The 20,253-nt window shown below is 36.8% G+C and overlaps 2 protein-coding genes across 5 annotated transcripts; one reads left to right on the top strand and one right to left on the bottom strand.

Moving 5' to 3' along the window:
- Positions 1–766: 766 nt before the first annotated feature.
- Positions 767–3,171, top strand: LOC105142309 (uncharacterized). 2 transcript variants are annotated; one of them, XM_011049881.1, is made up of 6 exons: positions 767–1,047; positions 1,242–1,295; positions 1,583–1,801; positions 2,230–2,497; positions 2,613–2,690; positions 2,887–3,171. In XM_011049881.1, exons 3-6 carry the CDS (start codon positions 1,599–1,601, stop codon positions 2,935–2,937), a joined length of 600 nt encoding a protein of 199 aa, XP_011048183.1. In that variant the 5' UTR covers positions 767–1,047; positions 1,242–1,295; positions 1,583–1,598; the 3' UTR covers positions 2,938–3,171. The 2 variants fall into 2 exon arrangements, with proteins under 2 accessions (XP_011048183.1, XP_011048182.1); XM_011049880.1 differs by having other exon boundaries at positions 768–1,034.
- A 578-nt stretch (positions 3,172–3,749) lies between these two features.
- Positions 3,750–18,865, bottom strand: LOC105142310 (calpain-type cysteine protease DEK1-like). Of its 3 annotated transcripts, none has more exons than XM_011049882.1 (32): positions 18,539–18,856; positions 18,157–18,300; positions 17,288–17,538; positions 15,805–15,987; positions 15,473–15,608; positions 15,021–15,151; positions 14,800–14,914; positions 13,680–14,703; positions 13,382–13,492; positions 13,102–13,160; positions 12,766–12,928; positions 12,305–12,578; positions 12,062–12,212; positions 11,821–11,932; positions 11,557–11,722; positions 11,359–11,429; positions 11,132–11,223; positions 10,820–10,982; positions 10,582–10,653; positions 9,761–10,135; positions 9,566–9,681; positions 9,174–9,471; positions 8,285–8,604; positions 7,730–8,081; positions 7,286–7,606; positions 7,102–7,206; positions 6,852–6,980; positions 5,563–5,943; positions 5,338–5,475; positions 4,919–5,155; positions 4,370–4,821; positions 3,750–4,189 (listed from the first exon to the last, which is right to left on the bottom strand). In XM_011049882.1, the coding sequence occupies exons 2-31, from the start codon at positions 18,279–18,281 to the stop codon at positions 4,516–4,518; spliced, it is 6,477 nt and encodes a 2,158-aa protein (XP_011048184.1). In that variant the 5' UTR covers positions 18,282–18,300; positions 18,539–18,856; the 3' UTR covers positions 3,750–4,189; positions 4,370–4,515. The 3 variants fall into 3 exon arrangements, with proteins under 3 accessions (XP_011048184.1, XP_011048185.1, XP_011048187.1); XM_011049883.1 differs by having other exon boundaries at positions 18,157–18,297; XM_011049885.1 differs by lacking the exons at positions 3,750–4,189; positions 4,370–4,821 and having other exon boundaries at positions 5,085–5,168; positions 18,539–18,865.
- Between the last annotated feature and the right edge of the window lie 1,388 nt (positions 18,866–20,253).

The raw sequence follows: 20,253 nt of genomic DNA, 5'->3' as shown, positions 1-20,253 counted from the left end.
TAGCCTTCATGATCATCTCCTCTAGACAATCCGTGTGTTTCTTGTGCTTGAAAACCAGCTTGCACATCCAAACTAAGAGTCCTAGTTTGGAAGGTGAAGACGTAGCCTCTAATGCTTCATTTCGCCATGCTTGGCCCTCTCGATGATAAAAACTCGGATAATTTAGAGAAGTTTCTGAAAGTGTGATATTTTCTTATTGCTCGTTGAAAGTTCATCACGCCTTCCATTAATATAATAGTTCTAATGAGAAGAAAATTAGAACACTAATAAAAACAATCATAATACATGATTTAAGATGAACAACTCTCTTAAAACTCAAAACCCTTGAAAGAAAAAATATCCTAATCTTGACTGATTCTGACTTCAAATTCAATTTTGACACATCATGAAAATCCTTAATTCTTGCCACGTTTTATAAATTCTTGCCTATTTTAATTTCTTTTACTATATTGAATTTTCTCAAAAACATCAGAGATGATACCTAATCCATCTTGTTTTTCAAACTCAAGAAGCTAGAAGAGATTCCAATAGGGAATCACAAGTCAATGCCCAAATCCATGTTGGGTTTTACTATGAGAAGAGATAATGTACAATACAGGTCACGTGCTTTCAGCCCATGTCACGTGCCACAAAAGACCCAAACCAATCTTCAAGTAACAAAGCCACCCAATTGGAGGGAAAGTCATCTGATCGTCCATTTCACATCCAACGGTCATGATCAAACCAAAAGAAACCACGCGAAGTAGTAAAAAAAAGTTAAAAAACATAAAGAGCCAGAGAAACAGAAACACGGAGTGAAAGAGAAGTAAACTAGAGTATCAATTTTTCGTGAAGATACCGGAGAAAGCTCCGATCTTTGAACTTGTTGGCCATCAAATTGAAAATCTGAATCAGACCCGAAATTCTAAACCCTTTAAGCTTTCACTTCCTCAATCTTCTCGCAGATTTTGGTTTTTTTTTCCCCATCTCTCTGTGACCACACAAACAAACGAAAGGACTCTTCAAGTTTTTGCTCCTGCTGCTGCTGGAACCGTGTAATGAAATGAAGTGCCTTGCTATCTTTCACTCTTTCTCTGTCTGTTTGGTTGCTTAGAAAGTGAAAAGATATTTCTTGATGGAGGATTCCAAAAGTTTTTTTCTATTGTTTCGTGGGAAACAAACAGAGAAAAATGGTTTTTTTCTTGTTGTGTTAGCTTTCTGATTTTATTGATGCGTTATTATTTTTGTCTGATGAAATGCAGGTTAGTAGGATAAAATTTTGAGCACTTTTCATTGCATTTACTAGAGATCTCGAGGTGAGTCATCTTATTTAATTCCTCTACAAGTTGAACTTATTTTCTCCGAGTTTTCTTTATTTTCTGTTCGGTTCGGTTCCACTTTAATTGCTGTTTTAGAACTCTGCATGGGTTTTTGGTTGGCTCTTTATACAATGTTATGCTTGTGTGTAACCAAATTTCCTATAAAAATTGTTAATGATTTTAAGAGTGTCTATTTGATTGTAAGATTTTATTTTTTTTTTCTCTGTAGTTGTAGTGAGTGATACCCTTCTGACAGTTTGTGGGGTTAATCTTTTGCTGTTTAGATAGAGGACGAGAGTAATGGAGAAGGAAAAGAAGAGTGAAGCAGCTGGAGATACAGATTTTGTGTTGCAATGGGGAAGTACAAAGAGGCTTAGATGTGTTAAAGTGAAAAAAGTACAAAACTCGGGAAACAAATCTAAACTAAATGATTCTTTGCCCAAGAAGAAACTCACTTCTCGTGCCGTCGCTACCGAGAAAGACTTTCCTTCTCGCCTCATTAAGTAAGAACCCCAAAAATCTCCCACAGTTGAATTACCAAAGGCTTCGTATTTGTGAGAATGCATGAATGAATTGAGTTCAATACATTTATTGTATCTAGTGAGTATCTATTCAAGGCACTGAAGAAAGTGTTCATTCTTTAACATGCTTAAGTGAACAAATCTGCTTGTTTGCATATTTCATTTGCATGATAAGTCCTTGTTGTTTTAGGATCTTTTGTTTTATGTGAATTAGGAAGGAAGTTTTATCTGATCTATATGACTGACCTGGTTGATTAGAAAATATAGGAAATTAGGAAAAATCAAAATTGTGAAAGAATTTTTTGCTGTTGCAAATTTTCTTTACTTTCTTGTCCCATTTGTTATTAATATCTCTAGACTAGATGTGTCTAAAAGTTCTTATTTTACTTTTGGGTTGTGGTTGGATGTAGGAATTCTGATTTGTTATCGAACAATAGGAAGTCATCGGTGTTATCACCAGATAAGGAAGATAGGTACTACACAACAAGGGGATCAATGGGATTGGATGATAATAGCAAGATTTTAATGGATAATGTCAAGGAAGAAAAAGTTGTCTGGCCTAGACTGTTCATAGCACTGTCAAACAAAGAGAAGGAAGAGGATTTCATGGCTATGAAAGGGTGCAAGCCTCCTCAAAGGCCTAAGAAAAGAGCCAAGTTGATTCAACGAACCTTACTTGTAAGTCAACTCAATATATACACTATTAAATGAATTTGGGGGCTGTTAAAATTGAGAGGAAGTCTTTAACTTTTTCTTTTGATTGGAGCTTTTGTTGATTCTCGTGTATTTGCAGTTGGTAAGTCCAGGTGCATGGTTATCAGATTTGTGTCATGAGAGGTATGAAGTGAGGGAGAAGAAGACTTCCAAAAAGGTACTGACTTGTTCTTTCGTTTCCTTCCATGCCTTGTTTTTTAGTTCCTGGTATTTATTTCAGATTGTCTGGTTGCTCAGAAAATGCAGAAAAAGCTAAGGAAGTTGGTTTAAATTTTGAATTCAAAATAAATGAGCTATAATCAAGATTTAGCATCTTTTCCTTGAAATTCATGATTGGTTTTTATTTGATGCAGAGACCTAGAGGATTGAAGGCAATGGGAAGCATGGAAAGTGACTCAGAATGAGTGATTTTGACCAGTGGTAGTTAGGAAAGACAACTAGAAATATAGAGTTCCCACTTCCCTCTCTCTTTTCCTTTCTTTTATTGAAAGGAAGAAAGCAAGGATAAGGAGGGGGGAACAGTATCGGAGTCTTTTTCCACGACGTTGTTTTTGTAGCAAGGGGCTTTTGCCAGTCTGATATTTGGAATATAGAATATTATGTTTATCTCAGCATTTGTTATATTTTCTTCTTCCTTCCTTGATGCTTTTGGCCGCCTTCTATGATTCTTTTGCTCTCTTTTTTTCATTTCACCGGTTCTCTGCAGTTGTAATTTGCTTTTGCATTTATACTGGCCTCAGGTTTGTAGATTATACAAGATCGAAGAACACCACTCAAAAGAATACAAGGACATGCAAGTTGGTCAGGAAACTGATGACTGTTACCACAGAATTGTTTCTCTATTTGTGGATTTTCCATGCAGTTATCCACAGACGGGCAAGTACAAGGTCAAAACAAAACCATATTCTCCATGGCCACATGTGGCCAGGTCTAGGGTTTCTGCAGAGAAAATATGCACATTGATACAGGATACAAATACAACAAAATGGACACATTTTTTAAAATTTGGGAGACAGTTGGTAATGGCATGTTAATAAAAAAAAAGGATTATTATTATATTTATATACAATTATTTTATCTTTTTTCATACCTCATTATATCTCAGATATGACAAGGAATGTTCCTGTAAAGATGAGAAGAAAAGACTTGCTGATTATAGTTTGAACTGCCGTTGTAGTTCATGCAAAGGAAACAAATTAAACACACTGAAAATTATCAACTCAAATGACAAATGATGATTATATTGCAAAATAGGGTAATCTTTTTTTACAAGTGACAAATTATGCAGAATATAAAGCACAACAAAACCGCAGCTGAAACATTCTCCAGCTACCATGCTTTTCAGTATTCACCTAGAACTAGTGTTAGTGGTTATTTTCCTATTTCTTTTCAGCCTTTTTCTTTCTCCACTTCATTTACATGATTAGGCCTATATTTCCTACAGATTACATACCTACACATGTACAATTAACAACCTCGACAACCCTCTCCGAAGCACTGATAGCATTCAATAAGCTCTCATGTCTAGCTAAGTGCACTCAAATTCATTTGGTGCTGGAGCTTGAATAAGGAATAAAGTCCAAAAATGCACTGGTCGAATGGCTTGCTTGCTTTTCACAGGCCATCCTGGCAGCTGAGAACCACATTGTGCACAGGCTGCCAAATTCACAGGTTTAGATCAGTCCTCCATAGCTCAGCATAGATACAAAACAAAAAATAACGAAACAAGATGAGTGTAGAAAGTTTTACCAAATGCCTTGAGAAGAACAAATGGGAAACAGATGGGTAGAAAGATGCATTGCAAGATAGACATAGAAGAAACTTGCAACAATTTACCTTGTGATTCTGTACACTGATTTGTGGTTCAACAAAATCTGCCTTGGGTGGTACATGATCTATGAACAACCCAAGCACCTCAAAATCTAGCAGGTAAGCTCTCAGCCCAAAGGACAAAGAAAACAATTGAAAGCCATCACTGATTATTACAAAGCTTCCAGGGTAACTGATGCTTTGGTGAAAACAGAGAGAACAAATGGTGCTTCTTCCCCAGGATGTATAGTTGTGGGTACAATTGTGTAACCTTTTGGATCAGGATCCAAAACCATTTCACATGATATTTCTCGAGAATTGACATAATCTGTCCCGCCAACTGATTCATGTAGGTAAATGTTGTAGGAAGCACGACGACCACGAGTTTTCAGAATCCTCATTCCAATGTAGAACATCATTGAATCATGACTGGATTGGTAATTTCTGAAACCAGCTGCTGTTCTAGAGAAACTCACACCCTAAACACAGAAAATTAGATGAGTTCATAAACTCAGTAAAGATGTGAAGTGCAAGGGATTAAAAAAAATTCTTGTATGTCCTTCACTGAAAGCATACCTGAGTTAAAGTGATGAACACATGAATTGGTAATGATGCATCTGGACCAGTGGCCCTCAATCGGAACTGTGGATTTTGATTCCAGGAAGCATAATCTTGGCATCCACCAGCACTGTAGCCTCGCCATTGGCCATGGACAGAATACCGCATCTCAGTGGGGTAGACACGGCATACATATATTGACCGGAAGTGGATTTGAAAGTCTTGCCAGGACATCCAGAATATACCATCTTTCGACTGTTCAACAAGACAGTTAACTTTTTGAAAATAATATCCCATTGCAAGATGGCGATCAGAACAAATGAAATCATCTGGTCACTCATGCCTCAACAAATAGTACTCAAGGACCATGATGCATAACTTTTTACTCACCAAGAGAAGAAAAGGAAAACATGCCTTAAAAAGTAGTACTCAAGTACCTGTGGAACATGCTTTAGTTTGTGCTTCATCCTATCAGTCCATTCAGGAGATGAGTCAGACCAAGGTCCATTCCACTCTACTTCATTAGCCCATGGATTTCGAATTTGAACAAGCTTATGGCCATCCACCTCTCTTACCTGAATAAGTTAACAAGAGTGTAAACTCCCACCAAGATTTCTTCAGCTGGTGCCCGATTAATGTAGAAAGATACAAGCTGGTATTACCTGCAGCAAAGAGTATGCATGGCCCTGCACAATACCACTTGAGGAAACCTGGACATCAGAACCTGATGGACTCCCTGCACCCAATAGAAAGCCTTCTTGTTTAAAGCGCAACAATTGAGACCACAGTCTACCACTTGCAAGATCAATCTGGGCCTGAGCGCTCCTCATGTCAATCTCCTCGCCAGCACCTCCAGTGAGATCCACAAGAGCATCCTGAACAAGCCCACCTTCCAATGCCTCATAAGAACCATGCAATTTGGCATACGCTTTCTCCAATATAGAAACCCAGAGTTCATTACCCTTCCGGCTGGTAGCAAATGCAGGTTTACCTGGTGATTCACACGGAATCCAATCATCAACAACAACTGGGACCCAGTCACCCTGCAAGGAGATAACAAAACAGAGAATACTGTTATGAACATGATAACCAAACAGGAAGAGGTCTCACTAATTATATTTGTTAGCTAATTTAACATGAAATGAAGCACCATTAGAGCAAAAACAGGGTCATACATTTTATTCAGAAATGAAAAGTACAACCCGGTTAAGAGATCAGGTAATTATAGTACACGACTCATGGAGTAAATTAAGAAAGCCAGTGTCCATGACCATAAAGATTCCCAAGACCAACCCCAGAACCACCTCACCCCTAGCGCACCTGGGCCAAGTCCCAGGGAAAGCATTGCCAATTCTTAAGGGAAGCCCAGGGAGGCTATATCTAATAGAATGGCAATTGCTTTGATATAGTCCCATCACAGGGAGATAGCTCCACCAAAAGTCTGGTAGCGTTGACATCTAAATCATCTAAAGAAGAAGAAACCCTACTTCCAAGATGCTAGCACGAAAATTGTCTGCTAAATGGTGCACTAGAGTTACTTTATCACTAAACAATGGGATTCTCTCCAGAATAATTTCTCATTTCAACAGCCAAGTCTATAAAAGAATAGCTTTGGATAAAAGTTTTCTCACACTCAAATCATCAGAATATGGAAGGCATGTCTAACCCATCAAAGATTAAATTCACATCAGCAGATCGAGTACCTTCAACAACTTTGGGGTGCATTTTTAACTTGCAAACATCAGAGGACTTCTCTAATTATTTCCATACAACAGTGATGATAAAAAGTCCAGAATACATCACAATGTTTCAATTTCCCCTTCAAAAGCACAGCTTAACCATAAAACCATATATCATATATTAAAGGACAAATGGCCACCTTTCTGCTTCCTTGCACGAATTAAACATTGAAAGATGTACTTAATACCAAAAGAAAACTATGAACTGTTACCTGAATACAAAAGCGAACTGTGTAAATTCCTTCCTCATTATACTCTGGTGTAATTATCACTTCTGATATTCGTGATACCTCTGTTAGAACAGCTACAGCGCTTAGAAACCAACAATCACCTAGATGACCCTATAACATGAGCAAGACAATTTTTAAGAATTCTGAACCATTAAATTAAGGTGATTCAAAATATATCATGATCAGTACAGTAAAGAAAAATTGCATGTCACGCAGCCAGGAGAGACCAGACCTGACAAACATCAGAGGGATTTGCTATCCCAGAAAACAAACACGGTTGGAAGTCTAGACGGCTTTCCTTGACTATTTCCACAGGCCGCATCCACTCAGAGACAACCTAGGTTTGAACTCCAAGACAAAGTTAGAAAAACCAATAAAATACACCAAGCTGCATGTAATTACAGATAAGAAACAACCTGCAACTTCGAAGGGGGATTTCTAGGATCCATGTATAACGATTGATCATTTGGAGGAAACTCCTGGTCAGTAAAATGTGCTTCTCCTCTAGCACACAAGGCTTCCTTAACAGCCAATTCAACTGAAAGCATCCGTTGATTAATTTCTTCTTGTGTTTCTATCCTAGGTTTCCTAAACCTCCTAGCAAAAGAATCAACATCTATCACTACTCCTTCCCGATCTGATCTCCTTTTCCTCCCACTTGAATATTGCCCGTCCCAGTCTACATCATCCCTATCGTAAAGATCTACATCTGCAGGATCACTATCCCACTCATCAACCTAAGTGAACACAAGAAGCAAAGATTAGTCAAGGACTTCAAACTCAAATATAAAATGTTGTTTCTGTTAGTTGAAATTTCACACAGTTCACCATAATAAGAAATACTGACAGCAGAAACATACTCTGGGGGGTGAATCTGCCCATTGCCAGTTATCTTCAGGGTAGTCAATCATACCAAACTCTGTTGAGCCTATAGCAGCATGAAGAGAGGCAATCTCATCTTCAGTTAAGCACCTTCCCCATAAGAAAACATCCATTATATGCATCTTAGACTCAGCTCCTTCGCTATCTGATCTTCCAAATGCATCCACATCTATTGGTGGCCTAACACCGACCCAAACTTCTGTCCCCTGTTCCCAGATGCTACTGCCCACAGACAATGGTAGCCCAGTTTGGAAGCCATCAAAGCCACCATCCAAATAGCAAGTTGCTTCACCCAAATCAGCATCAACAGTCATTGTCACGATATGCCATCTGCAAAGTAATTGTAAGACCCGAGTAACTTGAAACTGGAGATAGAAATGATATATGCTGAAAATAAAAGCAAAATACAAGTATAACACATTTCGGAGTTCCAATCCTTCATTAAAGATTAAATACCACAACAAGTGCAAGAATACATGGAAAGTTACAAAGGAAGCACTATGATTTGAAGTTGCAGCAAAAAATTTCCTCACCTTCCATCAGCAATACTTGTTGCACTGATACTCCACTCCTTGGCAACAGTTGTCTGCCTATCACCTTTAGTGATTAATCTAAGCCCAACCTGTCCAGCCTCAATACCTTGCTCAGCACCAGCCACCAGAATTTCCCAGCATTCTTTCTTCTGAAATTCAGTGCCTAGAAGGCAAACTGGTCCAGACTCAGGTTGGATCAAAACTGCAATGGAAAAGCTGACCTTTCGACTTTGACATACACTGGAATCGATCTCACCACAGTGCCTGCCACTTGTGGTTGGTTCATCATCAAGAACACATACAGCACCTGTAACTCCAGTCTGCAACAACATTAAGATTTAATAGATTCATATTTCACAACAAAATTGGTGACATCTTTACACACAAATTCAGATGTTAGCTTTATAGATCATAATGTAGCAAAGTGATTCTAGGAAAGCTTTAGGCAGTTTGGGATAGTTTCTTAAAGGCGCAGTCCCTGCTCCTGCAAAACCAGACCTGAAAAGTCCACAAATTCCAGAAGCTGAAGCTGGAGTGCTGACTTCCTTTATACAATTTGGGATATTACTTATCTGGCTATTGATCAGGTTATTAAAACTAGCCCATATAACTGCACAATATTTTCAGAACATCTTCTGCTGAATCAGTTGTTAAAGATACAGTCTTTCCTTAACCATTCTTGGTTTCAGAACCCAGATTCCATGCATTTCACCATCCCCACGCCTATCTCAGCTGAAGCACTGCAGCTAATCTATATGCTTTAATCATCTATGGGAAGGCAAATCCTCCAAATATGGAAGAAATGCCAGCATTTCATATCATATGATATTAAAAGAAAAAAAAAGCAAAATGGAAACATAGAACTGATTTACAGAACAAGGTTATCAACCTGCAGTGCTCGGCGAGCTAATTGAGCTGTGCGTATCCTACGTGCAATGCTTGAAACCCTTTCTCGTGCAAAGGAATCACTGAGAACAGAATCACCTCCCACAGCACGCACTGCAGCTGTCATAGCTGCTGCCTCCCTGCTGCCAGCATTAGGAATAGTGGAAATGAGAGACGCTTCAATCTCCTTCCATTTGCGCTCCTCCTTCTCCAAAAGGGCCTTCCTTCTTTCTTTACCTCTCCCCTCCTCCTCACGTCTTTGCATTAAAATTTCCTCTTCCATCTCCTTTTCTCTCAGATAGCTACAAAATCCAGAATGAAGATTTAGAAACATGGAAAGAGTAACTCCTTGCATGGTAGAAAAAGGATTAAAAAAAATAGTCAGAAAGTTGTCACCTCTCCTGAATAATTTCAAATTGCCTATGGTCCTCTGGCATCCACTTTTTAATTTTCTTGGCACTTAGGTCAGAGAAACCTATGCTGTCAAGAAAAAGCCTCAAGCGTACCTCATCCTATCATGGCAGAAGTATAATCAGGAACTCTAAGTAATGATAAAACAAGTATAGTAATCATCACAAAACCCTGATTTACCTGTACTCTTTCTGCCTGAGCAGTCAAGCCAAGCAGAAGAAGTAGGTAACCACCAAATCTATCCCACATGTACACCCATTCAGTATCAATTGCCTCTTCTAAAGCCAAAATCCGAGCATGCGCACACATTTCCCTTCTGTAATCTACACCACTGACTGATTCATGCCGAAATGTCTGGTATCTCATCCTGCAGAGGAAAGATCCTACTACTAATTCCTCATTTCTTAGACGATCTCGCAATTTCATGACATCATCTCTAGGAAGCACAAGGTTTCCTGCCTTATCACGTGTAGCAGTAGGGTCCCCAACCAAAAGAGCTGTTGAACTAGCAGACCGCTGAGGAGCTGAATATGTTCCGGACAAAGCATTTCTTGTCTGCATGATAGCATAATAAAATGCAACACATTAATTGCAGTGCAGTAGTATATGAGCATAAGTTTGGACAACCTTCCACCATACAAGATATGGGGAATTAAAAAATATGGTGGATTTATTATGTTCTATAAACACATTACAGTAGGAGTATGTACACATACTTTCACAAATATTTAGACAGTAATTTGGGCATGACCCAGTGAAAATCATATACCATATGGACTCAATTTAGTTGTAAGGATTGCTGCACTTCACCGCCCCAAATTTTCATTTAGATTTAGCAAAATACTTAACCACGCACATCATTGATGCCAAATTCAAGAAACCAATCAACATTTATATTGCATATTCAACTATTTGCAGGGGGGATCTTATGGCATTGATGCAAGATAAACTGGATAATGAATCAACTTCAAGTTCAATTTTAAATTCAAAATCAAACACACCTTAGTGGCAGATCGTGTAATTGCTTGAACAATCATATCCTTGCTGAGAAATTGAACTGCATCTTCCATCATCTGGAGATGCAAGCAAATGTTATCAACTGAACCCGATAAGCATTGCAAAGGGAGATACAAAGTAACTCTTTTCAGATAATATTAAAACCAGCATTAGAAAAATAGTCGCAGACTGGCATCAAGTCAAATCAAATCATAGGAAATCAGATATGATTAGTATGCTGACCTTTAGAGTCAGGCATGGACGAGAGACTGCAAACCCAAAGGATACAACAAGAGTAATTGCAGATACAGCAGCACCAGCAAATGGTGGATAAATATTCAAACTGGCAACAACACCCCATCCTTCAGTTGCCAAAGCGATCCCATAAAGCATGAGAAATGCACCGCTGTTTGAGAGGTGATGCACAAACATTAGATGTGAATAAAGAATGAAGCTCTAGTATAGATATAAAAAATTACAATAGAAAATAAATGACAAAAGAATTAGAAATCCATGACTATATAAGAGAAAAGAACATTGATTAGATAAACAAACCTGACATTTTTTCCACAATCTGCATGGGCATCATAAACATAAACAGGCAGTACTCGTGGTGAATAAACTACAATGGGTGGTGACAGAAGGACCTGCAGGGACACACGTGTGTGCAGAGAAGGAAAGGAAATGAATAAATGAGAAAATAAAATCCATTTTGTAAAATGAAAAACAGAGAATAAATATTACAATCAAAACTTGAATGGAGTTAATGTGATGAAACTTACAGTCAATGCTCGTCCAGCAAGAAGAAACAGAAATGAAAAATAACCAACAGATGCTCCCACAAAAGGCTTCCCTGAAAAGAAAGGTGAAATTTAAAGTCACTGGCTGGTTGTCATTATGCAACAAAGTCATGAAGAGAGTATGTCCAAGACTAGGGTGCTGAGGAAGTTGTATGGGTCAATAATGATATTTGTTTTCACCTTCAAAGCATCCAACAAGAAATGCAGCCAAGCCCAAAAGAAAAGCGAGGAAACAAACAAAGAGCATCTGTGTCCTGGTCAAATAGAAATTGTTTGAAGCCCAGTGATGGATAACACCAATAGCTAGTACGATCAGGAGAAGAACTAAGAGGAATGCCACCCCTATCTGTTGCAATTGAGAGGACAAAAGAAAAACAAGTCAACAGATTTTGCACAAAAATCAAGGATAAGAAAATACAGGGATGCATAAAAAACCCCACTTACAGTCCATGGCTTAACCACAGCTATAACAGCAGATATTGCACCAAGCAGCAGCAGAAGACCAATAATAACAAATATATATACACCTCGAGAAAGCTTCCAGTCATCATCTTTCCTGCAAAATAAAATTAAAGCACATTAAATGGCCGAACAAATGCCCACTTGCAGCAGTACACAAATATCCAGTCATGGTTTGAGAAGTAAACTTCTGTCATGGAGTAATGTTTAGTACAATAATTCTCACCATTTAAGCAATCCACAGCAAAGTGATAGCAATGCTGGAATGCACACAAGAGGAAGTAGGGCTGCAAGAAAATCACCCTTTGTTGGAACCTGGTCATCCCTGGATTGGACTACTTCCAAATAAGATGTGCCACAAAATGCCACGAGAACAACTACCAAAACAGGCAACATGAAGTAAGATAAATCCACAAAATGCCACACAAAAATGCAAATATTAAAGACCATACAAGTATAGACAGGTTACCTGCAAATATCCCAACACATACAGCAGAAGACAGGGAAAACCGATATGTAGCAAACCATGAAATAATTGGTAGCACACCAGTGACTATTAAGGCAATTGCAGATGCCATCACCCAACCAAGGTATGCTGGTGATGCATAAGGAGAACTAAAGCTTTTTTGGCCACTGGTCAATGCCCTGTATCCTAAATCATCCAGAGGCTTTGCAGACACAATTGCACCCAGAGCTAACACAGATCCAATAAATACTATTGTACAAACAATAAGAACAATACCCTAGAAAAGACAAGAAAATCAACTAGAATCAATAAGGTTTAATGTAGCAAACCAAATGATATAAAAATATAAAAAAGTGGAAAGGTGATAGCTCCTTTGAACCATTAGACTTCCAAAATGATAGATTTATTCTTGAATAGTTGCATAAAATCCGAAGGTGAAGGGTGGAGAGCGGGAAGGAACAAACCTCCTTTGTCCCAGGAGGACGATGGTTTTCAGTATGACCTGCAGACTGCAATTGATGAACCCAAAACTGGTAGCCATTGTGAATCCAAATAGGAATGGCAACAGAAAGACAAGCCACCATGAGTGGGACAGTCAAGGATAATCCAAGAAGCAGTGACGATTTGCTGCAGAAGTGGAAATAGAAATTAATGCATAATGAGGAATGGGGTGCAGAGTCACCCATAACATGTCATAGAATCATCCACGAAGAAGGCTATATACAGTAAAAACACACTGCCTTGATTGGAAAATTCTAAAATGACACAAGTAATTAAATGAAATGTGAAATCCACCATACCTCAAGAAGGAAAGCAACAATCCAACACCAGTGCTGAGCAGCCAAGCAATAACACCATACTGAAAGACAAAGATGTTCAAGGAGACATAAGAACGCCAAGAATTCAGATACAAGTCCCACAAACTTTAAATAGTATAAAGACATAGGATAGCAGAAAGAACAAACAAAGGCAAATTTTATATGGATTTATGTACATATGCACATAAATAAACAAAAGAGAGAATCCATTTTTAATGCAACACAAAAAAATGAAGAAATTACAATATTCAATAGTATCTACCTTGCGAGGTTTTGATGTCATGGCCATTTCTTCTACTTGAAGTGACCGAAGGAAAGTCATGATTGAGCAAACAACAAGAGATAGAAGAAATACTGCAATGCCAAGCTCAAACTGCAACATAAATTGTTTCAGCAAACAACAAGGGATAGTAGAAATACTGCAATGTCAAGCTCAAACTGCAACATAAATTGTTTCATCAAATTTAAACATTATTTTTGTTTACTATCAATATCTGACGAAAATCTTACCAAAAACAAAAACAATATAATTAAGGAAAAATCTTACAAACTCCACTCACCTGTTGATGTGTAGTATTTATAATTTTTATTATCTTGGGACGAACAATTGCCAGAATAGTCGTTTCCACAATGAAGATGAAACTAAAGAGAACCCATGCTCGCTCAGGAGTACCTGCCATGTGATGCAGAACAAATCTAGACATCTGAAGCCACTTTTCACGCCCCTGAAGCCTTAGCTCTTCTGAAAGAGAAATTTGATTGGGCATAACACTGTCAACACTATTTGAGTCAACAATAGTGATATCAGTATTGTCACGATGATCTCTATCTGCATCCAAACTGCTCCTCTGGAGTAATGCCAGGATAGTGGGATCCAAGTTCTTCTCCTTCAACATCATGGCAAAATTAGGATCCAGTCCTTTATCCTGAAGTAAAGTAGCCAGTTCTCTGTTGCCTTGCCTTGCCCTCTTTTTCAGCATAGAGGTAATCCTTGGATCATTCAACCTTTCCTGAAAAGCAAGAGCAAGGTTCAAATCTAGCAGTTGTTGATTTGCAGAAGTTGATGCACTAGACTCGCAGCATTGACTATCAAGACCACCGCTAGAGCAAACCACTGGGGAACTATTCAGATCAAATTTTTTATCCCCAGATGTCCCAGCTTCAGGCTCTTGGACAGCTGAACAACAAGAACTGCTATGTAATGCTAAACTCGGCCTTCCACTGTCTGTGCTTTTATCACTGTTGATCCCCTCATGACAACTAGCATTTCGGCATAGAACATTATTCCAGTTACTAGAATCAGTCGTGCACTGCACGGCCAACTGGTTGCCAGAGTCAACAATATTACCCAGTGGACCTGCTTCAATACTACTACTACGTTTTACACTTGAGCCACAACCTTCAGAAGAGCTGGATGAAGTGTTCTGTTCCTTTCTGCGAAAACCCTCTCTAAGGCGAATCACTGTGCTCTTTAAGGCATCTCTTCTAGCAGCTAAAGGATTTGTGACTGACAAATGACGAGAAACAGTAGCACCTAACAGAACAGATGCTACAATAGCATAACTAATGCAATGGCCCAAGTACCTGAAGCAAAGAAAAAGAATGTTAACTATGACATAAGACAGCGACCGAAACCAACAAATTTACACATAATTTTGAGCAAAAATCTATAGAACAAACCAGTAATGCACCCCAAAGCAGAAAAGAAAAACTCGGGATATGCCCGCAACAAAAAGTGCAACCACACGGCTTTGAAGAAGCTGAAACCCATACAAGCATGCTCCCATGTTCCAATCTGCATAACAATTAATCACATGAAATTAGCTCCAAGTATAGCAAAGGTTGCATAGAAGGCAATGAATAATGCAAAACATAAGTAACCATGGTCATCAATAGGATACCGAGAATAATGACAGCAGCTGAAGTAATGAATCCAAGCCAGCGTGCTTCTGTTGCTGTCAAACCATATAAAATCGAATACACAAGCAGAACCACAAGTGAACCAAAGTATAGAAGTCCAAGATGTGAAGCCCTATAAACACATTGAGAAGAAAAGGAAAAAAGAAGTTATTATAGAAGCAACTAAACAATTAGACTGGCTAGGCAAAAAATGCCTAGTTAATAATTTAACACCTCAAAAGGATGCTGAACCGATTTAATTAACCCTCGTAAGCAAGAGTCATACACACTCCCTACTTATCATAAAGCAAGTAAAAAATAAATGCAGTTATCAACAGGACCACCTGAAAAGGTTGCACCCACTCTAGTTATGCCTAAACAAGACAGATTCAACACTCACCACTAAGATATAATACAAAATACCAAACAAGCAAAGCTTGAGCATATGGCTTACCTACTGGATTGCCGAGGGTATAATTCATTGGGTTCAGGTGGCTCTGGAGAGCAAGGAATCGGACCCATTTCTATACAATCACTATAAGCAAATTTGTATGCCCTCCGCACATACTCATCCACATCTAAGCCATTCCCTTCAGGCATTGAAGGAACAGGAAACAAAATAAAATATTTATTATGTCAAAAACAGATAACAGCAACAAAAGTTTATTGCATCATCAAGACTCAGGCCTGGAAAACATGAAATCATATCATCACAGTGCAATACATCTCCGGAACAACTAATGAAGCAAAATAACGCTTGACATGAAAAGATAAAGCAAAACTCACCATTAAAGACCATTCGGCAAATAAAGAGCATGTTAATTGCCAAAGCAATTGCTGATACACCAAAAAAGAAACCAGAGGGTGAATATCGCTCAGATGCATTTTTACCAGCAGTAACATACACAGCACATAGTTCGTATGCACAGAGCAAGGCAACAGCCAGCAGAAGAAGAATAGCAACTGCTCCTGTAGAGCCAAAACAAAGAAATTAGGTCATAACCAAAGGCAAGAGAAAACAATGCAAAACTCAATGAATAATATGAATGGCAAAGTTACGCAATGATAAAAGCAAACTTCAATTATTACCATGCACACGATAAAACCAGTGCCAGATAAACAAGATTAAGACAATGAGAACATGATATTTAGCAAAAGATGAAAATGAAATTTTATCATGTTAGGCTTCCCAGTCTTAATGCCCCTCTTTAGTGAGGGATTGTCACAAATAGATTCATATGGACCAGAAAGCAGCCTATAGTTACATCTATATATGGAGTTCAAGTGTAATGAAACCAGCTCTAATTTATCATCCACTTGTTTTTTATTACTGAACCTTTAACATGAATACTGTAAATGTATGCAGCTTAGCTGGTCATAATAATGTTCCTGTTTGTTATTGAGCTTCTTACATCTTTCTTTTCCCCCATTTCATAAGTAGCTTCCTCTGCCACTTTATCATATTTGCTTTAGTCCCAACTGTTTGATGCTTTACCAAGTTTACTGTCACATTCCCTCTATATCTAATTATTAATCTGTTTAACTGAGTGACATTTTAGAGGTCCAGAATAAAGTTTTCCTAATTTGGAAAAATAGTCGATAATTATGTTTTCAACTTTTATAGATGCCAAGTTGCTTAAAACCAAATCCTTGGCTCATTCATGACAGTTTAAGGTTTTCTTTTTTTCTTTTTTCCACAAATTCCAGCAAGATAATCAATCGTTGAATTTCCCAAAATGTCTAGTGAATGCATTGCAACTCATCTCCCAGTCTAACAAAACTTAGCTGACCAGACAATCCCTCATTCCTATAAATTCTTGTCACTAACCTGTTCTATATTACTACATTTCTATCACATGCCTCAATCTCACCAACAAAGCATCTGCATTGTCTAACATGAATTGATTTATCTCAACGTGAATATTAAATTCAAATTTAGGAGAGTGGAACCTGCCTCATTCTCAATAGGACGATCTATCCTCCAATTAGTTGCTTTTAATGAGAAACAGAAAGGAAAGACTTTGTTATTGACTTAAGAAAGTTCCTAACCACTTGGAAACTTGTATAATAGAGGAATGCATGCTGAATAGCATGTTTAACATGAAATTAAATGCCAAATAAAATCAATTTAAGAGGTTACATCTCTAGCACCAAAGACAGATTTGCTATACAAATATCACGATGGACATACGAACATTAAATAATAAGACAGAAAAGAGTTCATTTTCTAGGTAAACAATGAAGACAAAGAGGGTAAGGAAACACATACTTGAACTTTGCCATTGTGTTCTCCACCAGAGCATGATTGAATAGAATGCCAATAGAAGAGCAGTTCCAGCCATGATTACAGCCAGACCAATTATATCACGATGCAATATTACAATTAACCAGCTTCCCCACATGACAAGCATTAGAACTGGAGATACAACAATCATCCATGCAGATAGAGAGAGAAAACGACACAATATGCCCAGCTGAGGACCTTGTAAGAAATGTGGCCATTTTCTGGCAAAGATCCAGCTGAAATGAGAAATGCCAGCCGAGAACAAGAGGATGAGAAAAGGACTTAATCCAATTATCAGTATACACACAGTTTAACAGTATAACACATTGACTTCATAAATAAGAATGCTGAAAGTAGAGAAACCAATAAAGTACACAAGCAAAGCCTAAACACGGAGACAAGGAAAAAGAACCTGTATAACAGAGGAACATGTAGAGTTTATTGATCACGTCAAAGAAAGAAAAGAAAAGGGTGTGAAAAGCTCTGGGAAGTTGTCTATTTTTGTATTGTCCAAAACCTATAAAAAACAATCTATTTTTTAAAAGAAAGGAAAATCTTGTACTCAAATAACCTGCTAAACCAGCTTTCTGTTCTATATTACATCTCTGCATAATCGGAAATAACCAACTGTTTTTCAATCACACAACAAATGAAGCCTTAATGATTAATTAATGACACGTTTAACAAACTAAGGAATATTACTATATAGGACAATGCAACCTCAAATCCTAATAATTAACCATTAATTATCACATCCTATAAACCCCCACATGAAATCTATGTACTTTCAATCACTCTGGCAAGTATGGCGACAACATAAATAGAAATTCCGAAAGTTGCTTATCCAGAATTACCTATAAATCCTCCATGGCCTCCAATTCACTGCCCATAGAATCGAATACGAAGCGGAACCCAAAACCGCAAAAAGGGTCCCTGAAATAGCACAGGCCAGAACAATCCCATGCTGGTCGCCTTCCATGGCTCCACTATCCCACCTACTGCACACCCACGTGCATCAATACCACCACCAATTTTTCACAATAGATACAAACAAAACTAAAACACATTGTCCAAAATTAACAGTAATGAAAGGGGCAATTTACTGGGTTTTAACTAAAAACGTGAAAACATAAAGAAATTACAAGAACAAGAAAAAATCCATCTAACACCTACTGAAAAGAATTGAAATCCACATAAAGAATAACAATGTAGGGTACAGAAAAATAGGATTTTTACCTAGAGTGAAGTGAACTTGATGGGAAACAGCACCATAGCCTTAATTCAAAAGGGTCATGTAATAATTGAGCTTTATCTAGGGTTTTGTTGCTTCTATACAAGTAAAGAAGAGAAAAAGGTGAAAAAGTTAGCTACTTTAGACTTTGTTTTGTTTTGTCTGGTGTTTGATTGGTTAGGTTTTATCTTCTTTGAGGATTTTCAGCTTCAGAGAGGAACAGAAAGAAAGAGTAAAGTTCAAAAAAAAAAACACTATTACTATGTGTGAACTGTGAGGTAAAAAAGATGGTCTTTTCTTAGAGAGAGAGAGAGAGGGAGAGGGAGAGGAACAAGACAAGAAGACTGGAAAACATGAGTAAAGATGGGGGATGGTTAAAAAACTAACAGCTTTGTTTCTGTCTGAATATTTCCATGTGGCCGTTTGTTTCGAAAGGTTATTTAAAAAAAAAAATTAATTTTTTTTTGTGTTTATTTATTATTTAAAAAATTAATTAATAAAAAAATATTTTCACTTAAAAAAATATTTTGATTTCAATTAAAAAAATATTTTTTTAATTGAAAATATGTTTTAAAATTTGTGAATTATTTAGAAATATCTTATTATTTGTTAATTATATCAAATTTAATTTTTAATCTTTTAATTGTTATGTATTTTGATTTTTAATTTAATTCTTTAAAATTTAATTTAATTCAATTTTTATATTAATTTTAGTATGTTACAAAATTATACAATGTATATAAATATCTAGATATCTTCCTACACCTCTTTATTATTATGTTCATTCATTATTATTAAGTTTATTTAAATCTCTTAAAGTTCATTTTGAATCTATATATTTTTATAATCTTTAAACTTACAAGTATTTATATACATGTGCCTATAAATACGAACATTATTAAGAGAATATGGTGTAAACATATATAATTATAAATTATAAATTTATATGAAATAAAAATGTTCTCTTTTTATCCTTTAATTTCAATTATTTTTATATATAATATTTACTTTTTATTAATTATATTGTTTTATTGTTATATGCTTCTTGGGATATATTTTTATAATATATTTCATGTTTTTTTTATTGTTATTTGGTTTTTTTTCTTTTTTTATTGTCAGATTATTAACGGACTATTCCAAAGATATTACAAAGGATTCTACAACAACTATCAATTTACAAAATCTATAGTTTTTAATAATTTTAGCTATTTTAATTTTTGAATCTCAACTCTCCTTCCATCACTTAATTAGTTGGATGTGTATGCGTGTGTACACACCACTAAATATAAAATAGAATGTATGATTAAGTTGGATGTATATGCGTGTGTACACGCCACTAAATATAAAATAGAATGTATCATTTGAGTTATTCTTTATAAGATGTCTTTATAAGTTTTTATAAACTTTCATAACATTAAAGCAATAACAAGCAAACACCTTATCATTTTCAAAGCTTCCATGCAAACAAATCTTCATCATCCTCATTCTCTACTATACCTTTTTATGGTTCCACCAATTATTTATTCTTACTTACTTAATATATTCAACCTATTTTACAACATGTCAATCAAAAACATAAAAAACATAATTACTTGTCATGGAGTGTTTAGACTTTAAATCATTTTATTTTTATTTTTTTGAAAATCAAGATCTAAATGGTATGATCAATGGTTATAAAGCAGCACTATCCTAAAACTCTTTGAAACGACTCTTTTAATTC

The sequence above is a fragment of the Populus euphratica genome, unplaced genomic scaffold (assembly GCF_000495115.2).
Source record: "Populus euphratica unplaced genomic scaffold, PopEup_1.0 scaffold140.1, whole genome shotgun sequence".
NCBI classification, from domain to species: domain Eukaryota; kingdom Viridiplantae; phylum Streptophyta; class Magnoliopsida; order Malpighiales; family Salicaceae; genus Populus; species Populus euphratica.
Note: the sequence above shows the minus strand (reverse complement) of the source record. Positions and strands in the feature narration are given on the sequence as shown.

Bases quoted from the DNA above. Each gene is read 5' to 3' on its own strand.
- LOC105142309 (XM_011049881.1), top strand. From the start codon at position 1,599: ATGGAGAAGGAAAAGAAGAGTGAAGCAGCTGGAGATACAGATTTTGTG. The intron at 1,802-2,229 runs GTAAGAACCCCA...GGTTGGATGTAG, and splicing joins TTTCCTTCTCGCCTCATTAA to GAATTCTGATTTGTTATCGA. The intron at 2,691-2,886 runs GTACTGACTTGT...TATTTGATGCAG, and splicing joins AGAAGAAGACTTCCAAAAAG to AGACCTAGAGGATTGAAGGC.
- LOC105142310 (XM_011049882.1), bottom strand. From the start codon at position 18,281: ATGGAAGGCGACCAGCATGGGATTGTTCTGGCCTGTGCTATTTCAGGG. The intron at 10,983-11,131 runs GTTTGTTTATCT...CCTCTCAAACAG, and splicing joins GATTGTGGAAAAAATGTCAG to CGGTGCATTTCTCATGCTTT. The intron at 7,607-7,729 runs GTATGTTTCTGC...GTGTTCACTTAG, and splicing joins GGGCAGATTCACCCCCCAGA to GTTGATGAGTGGGATAGTGA.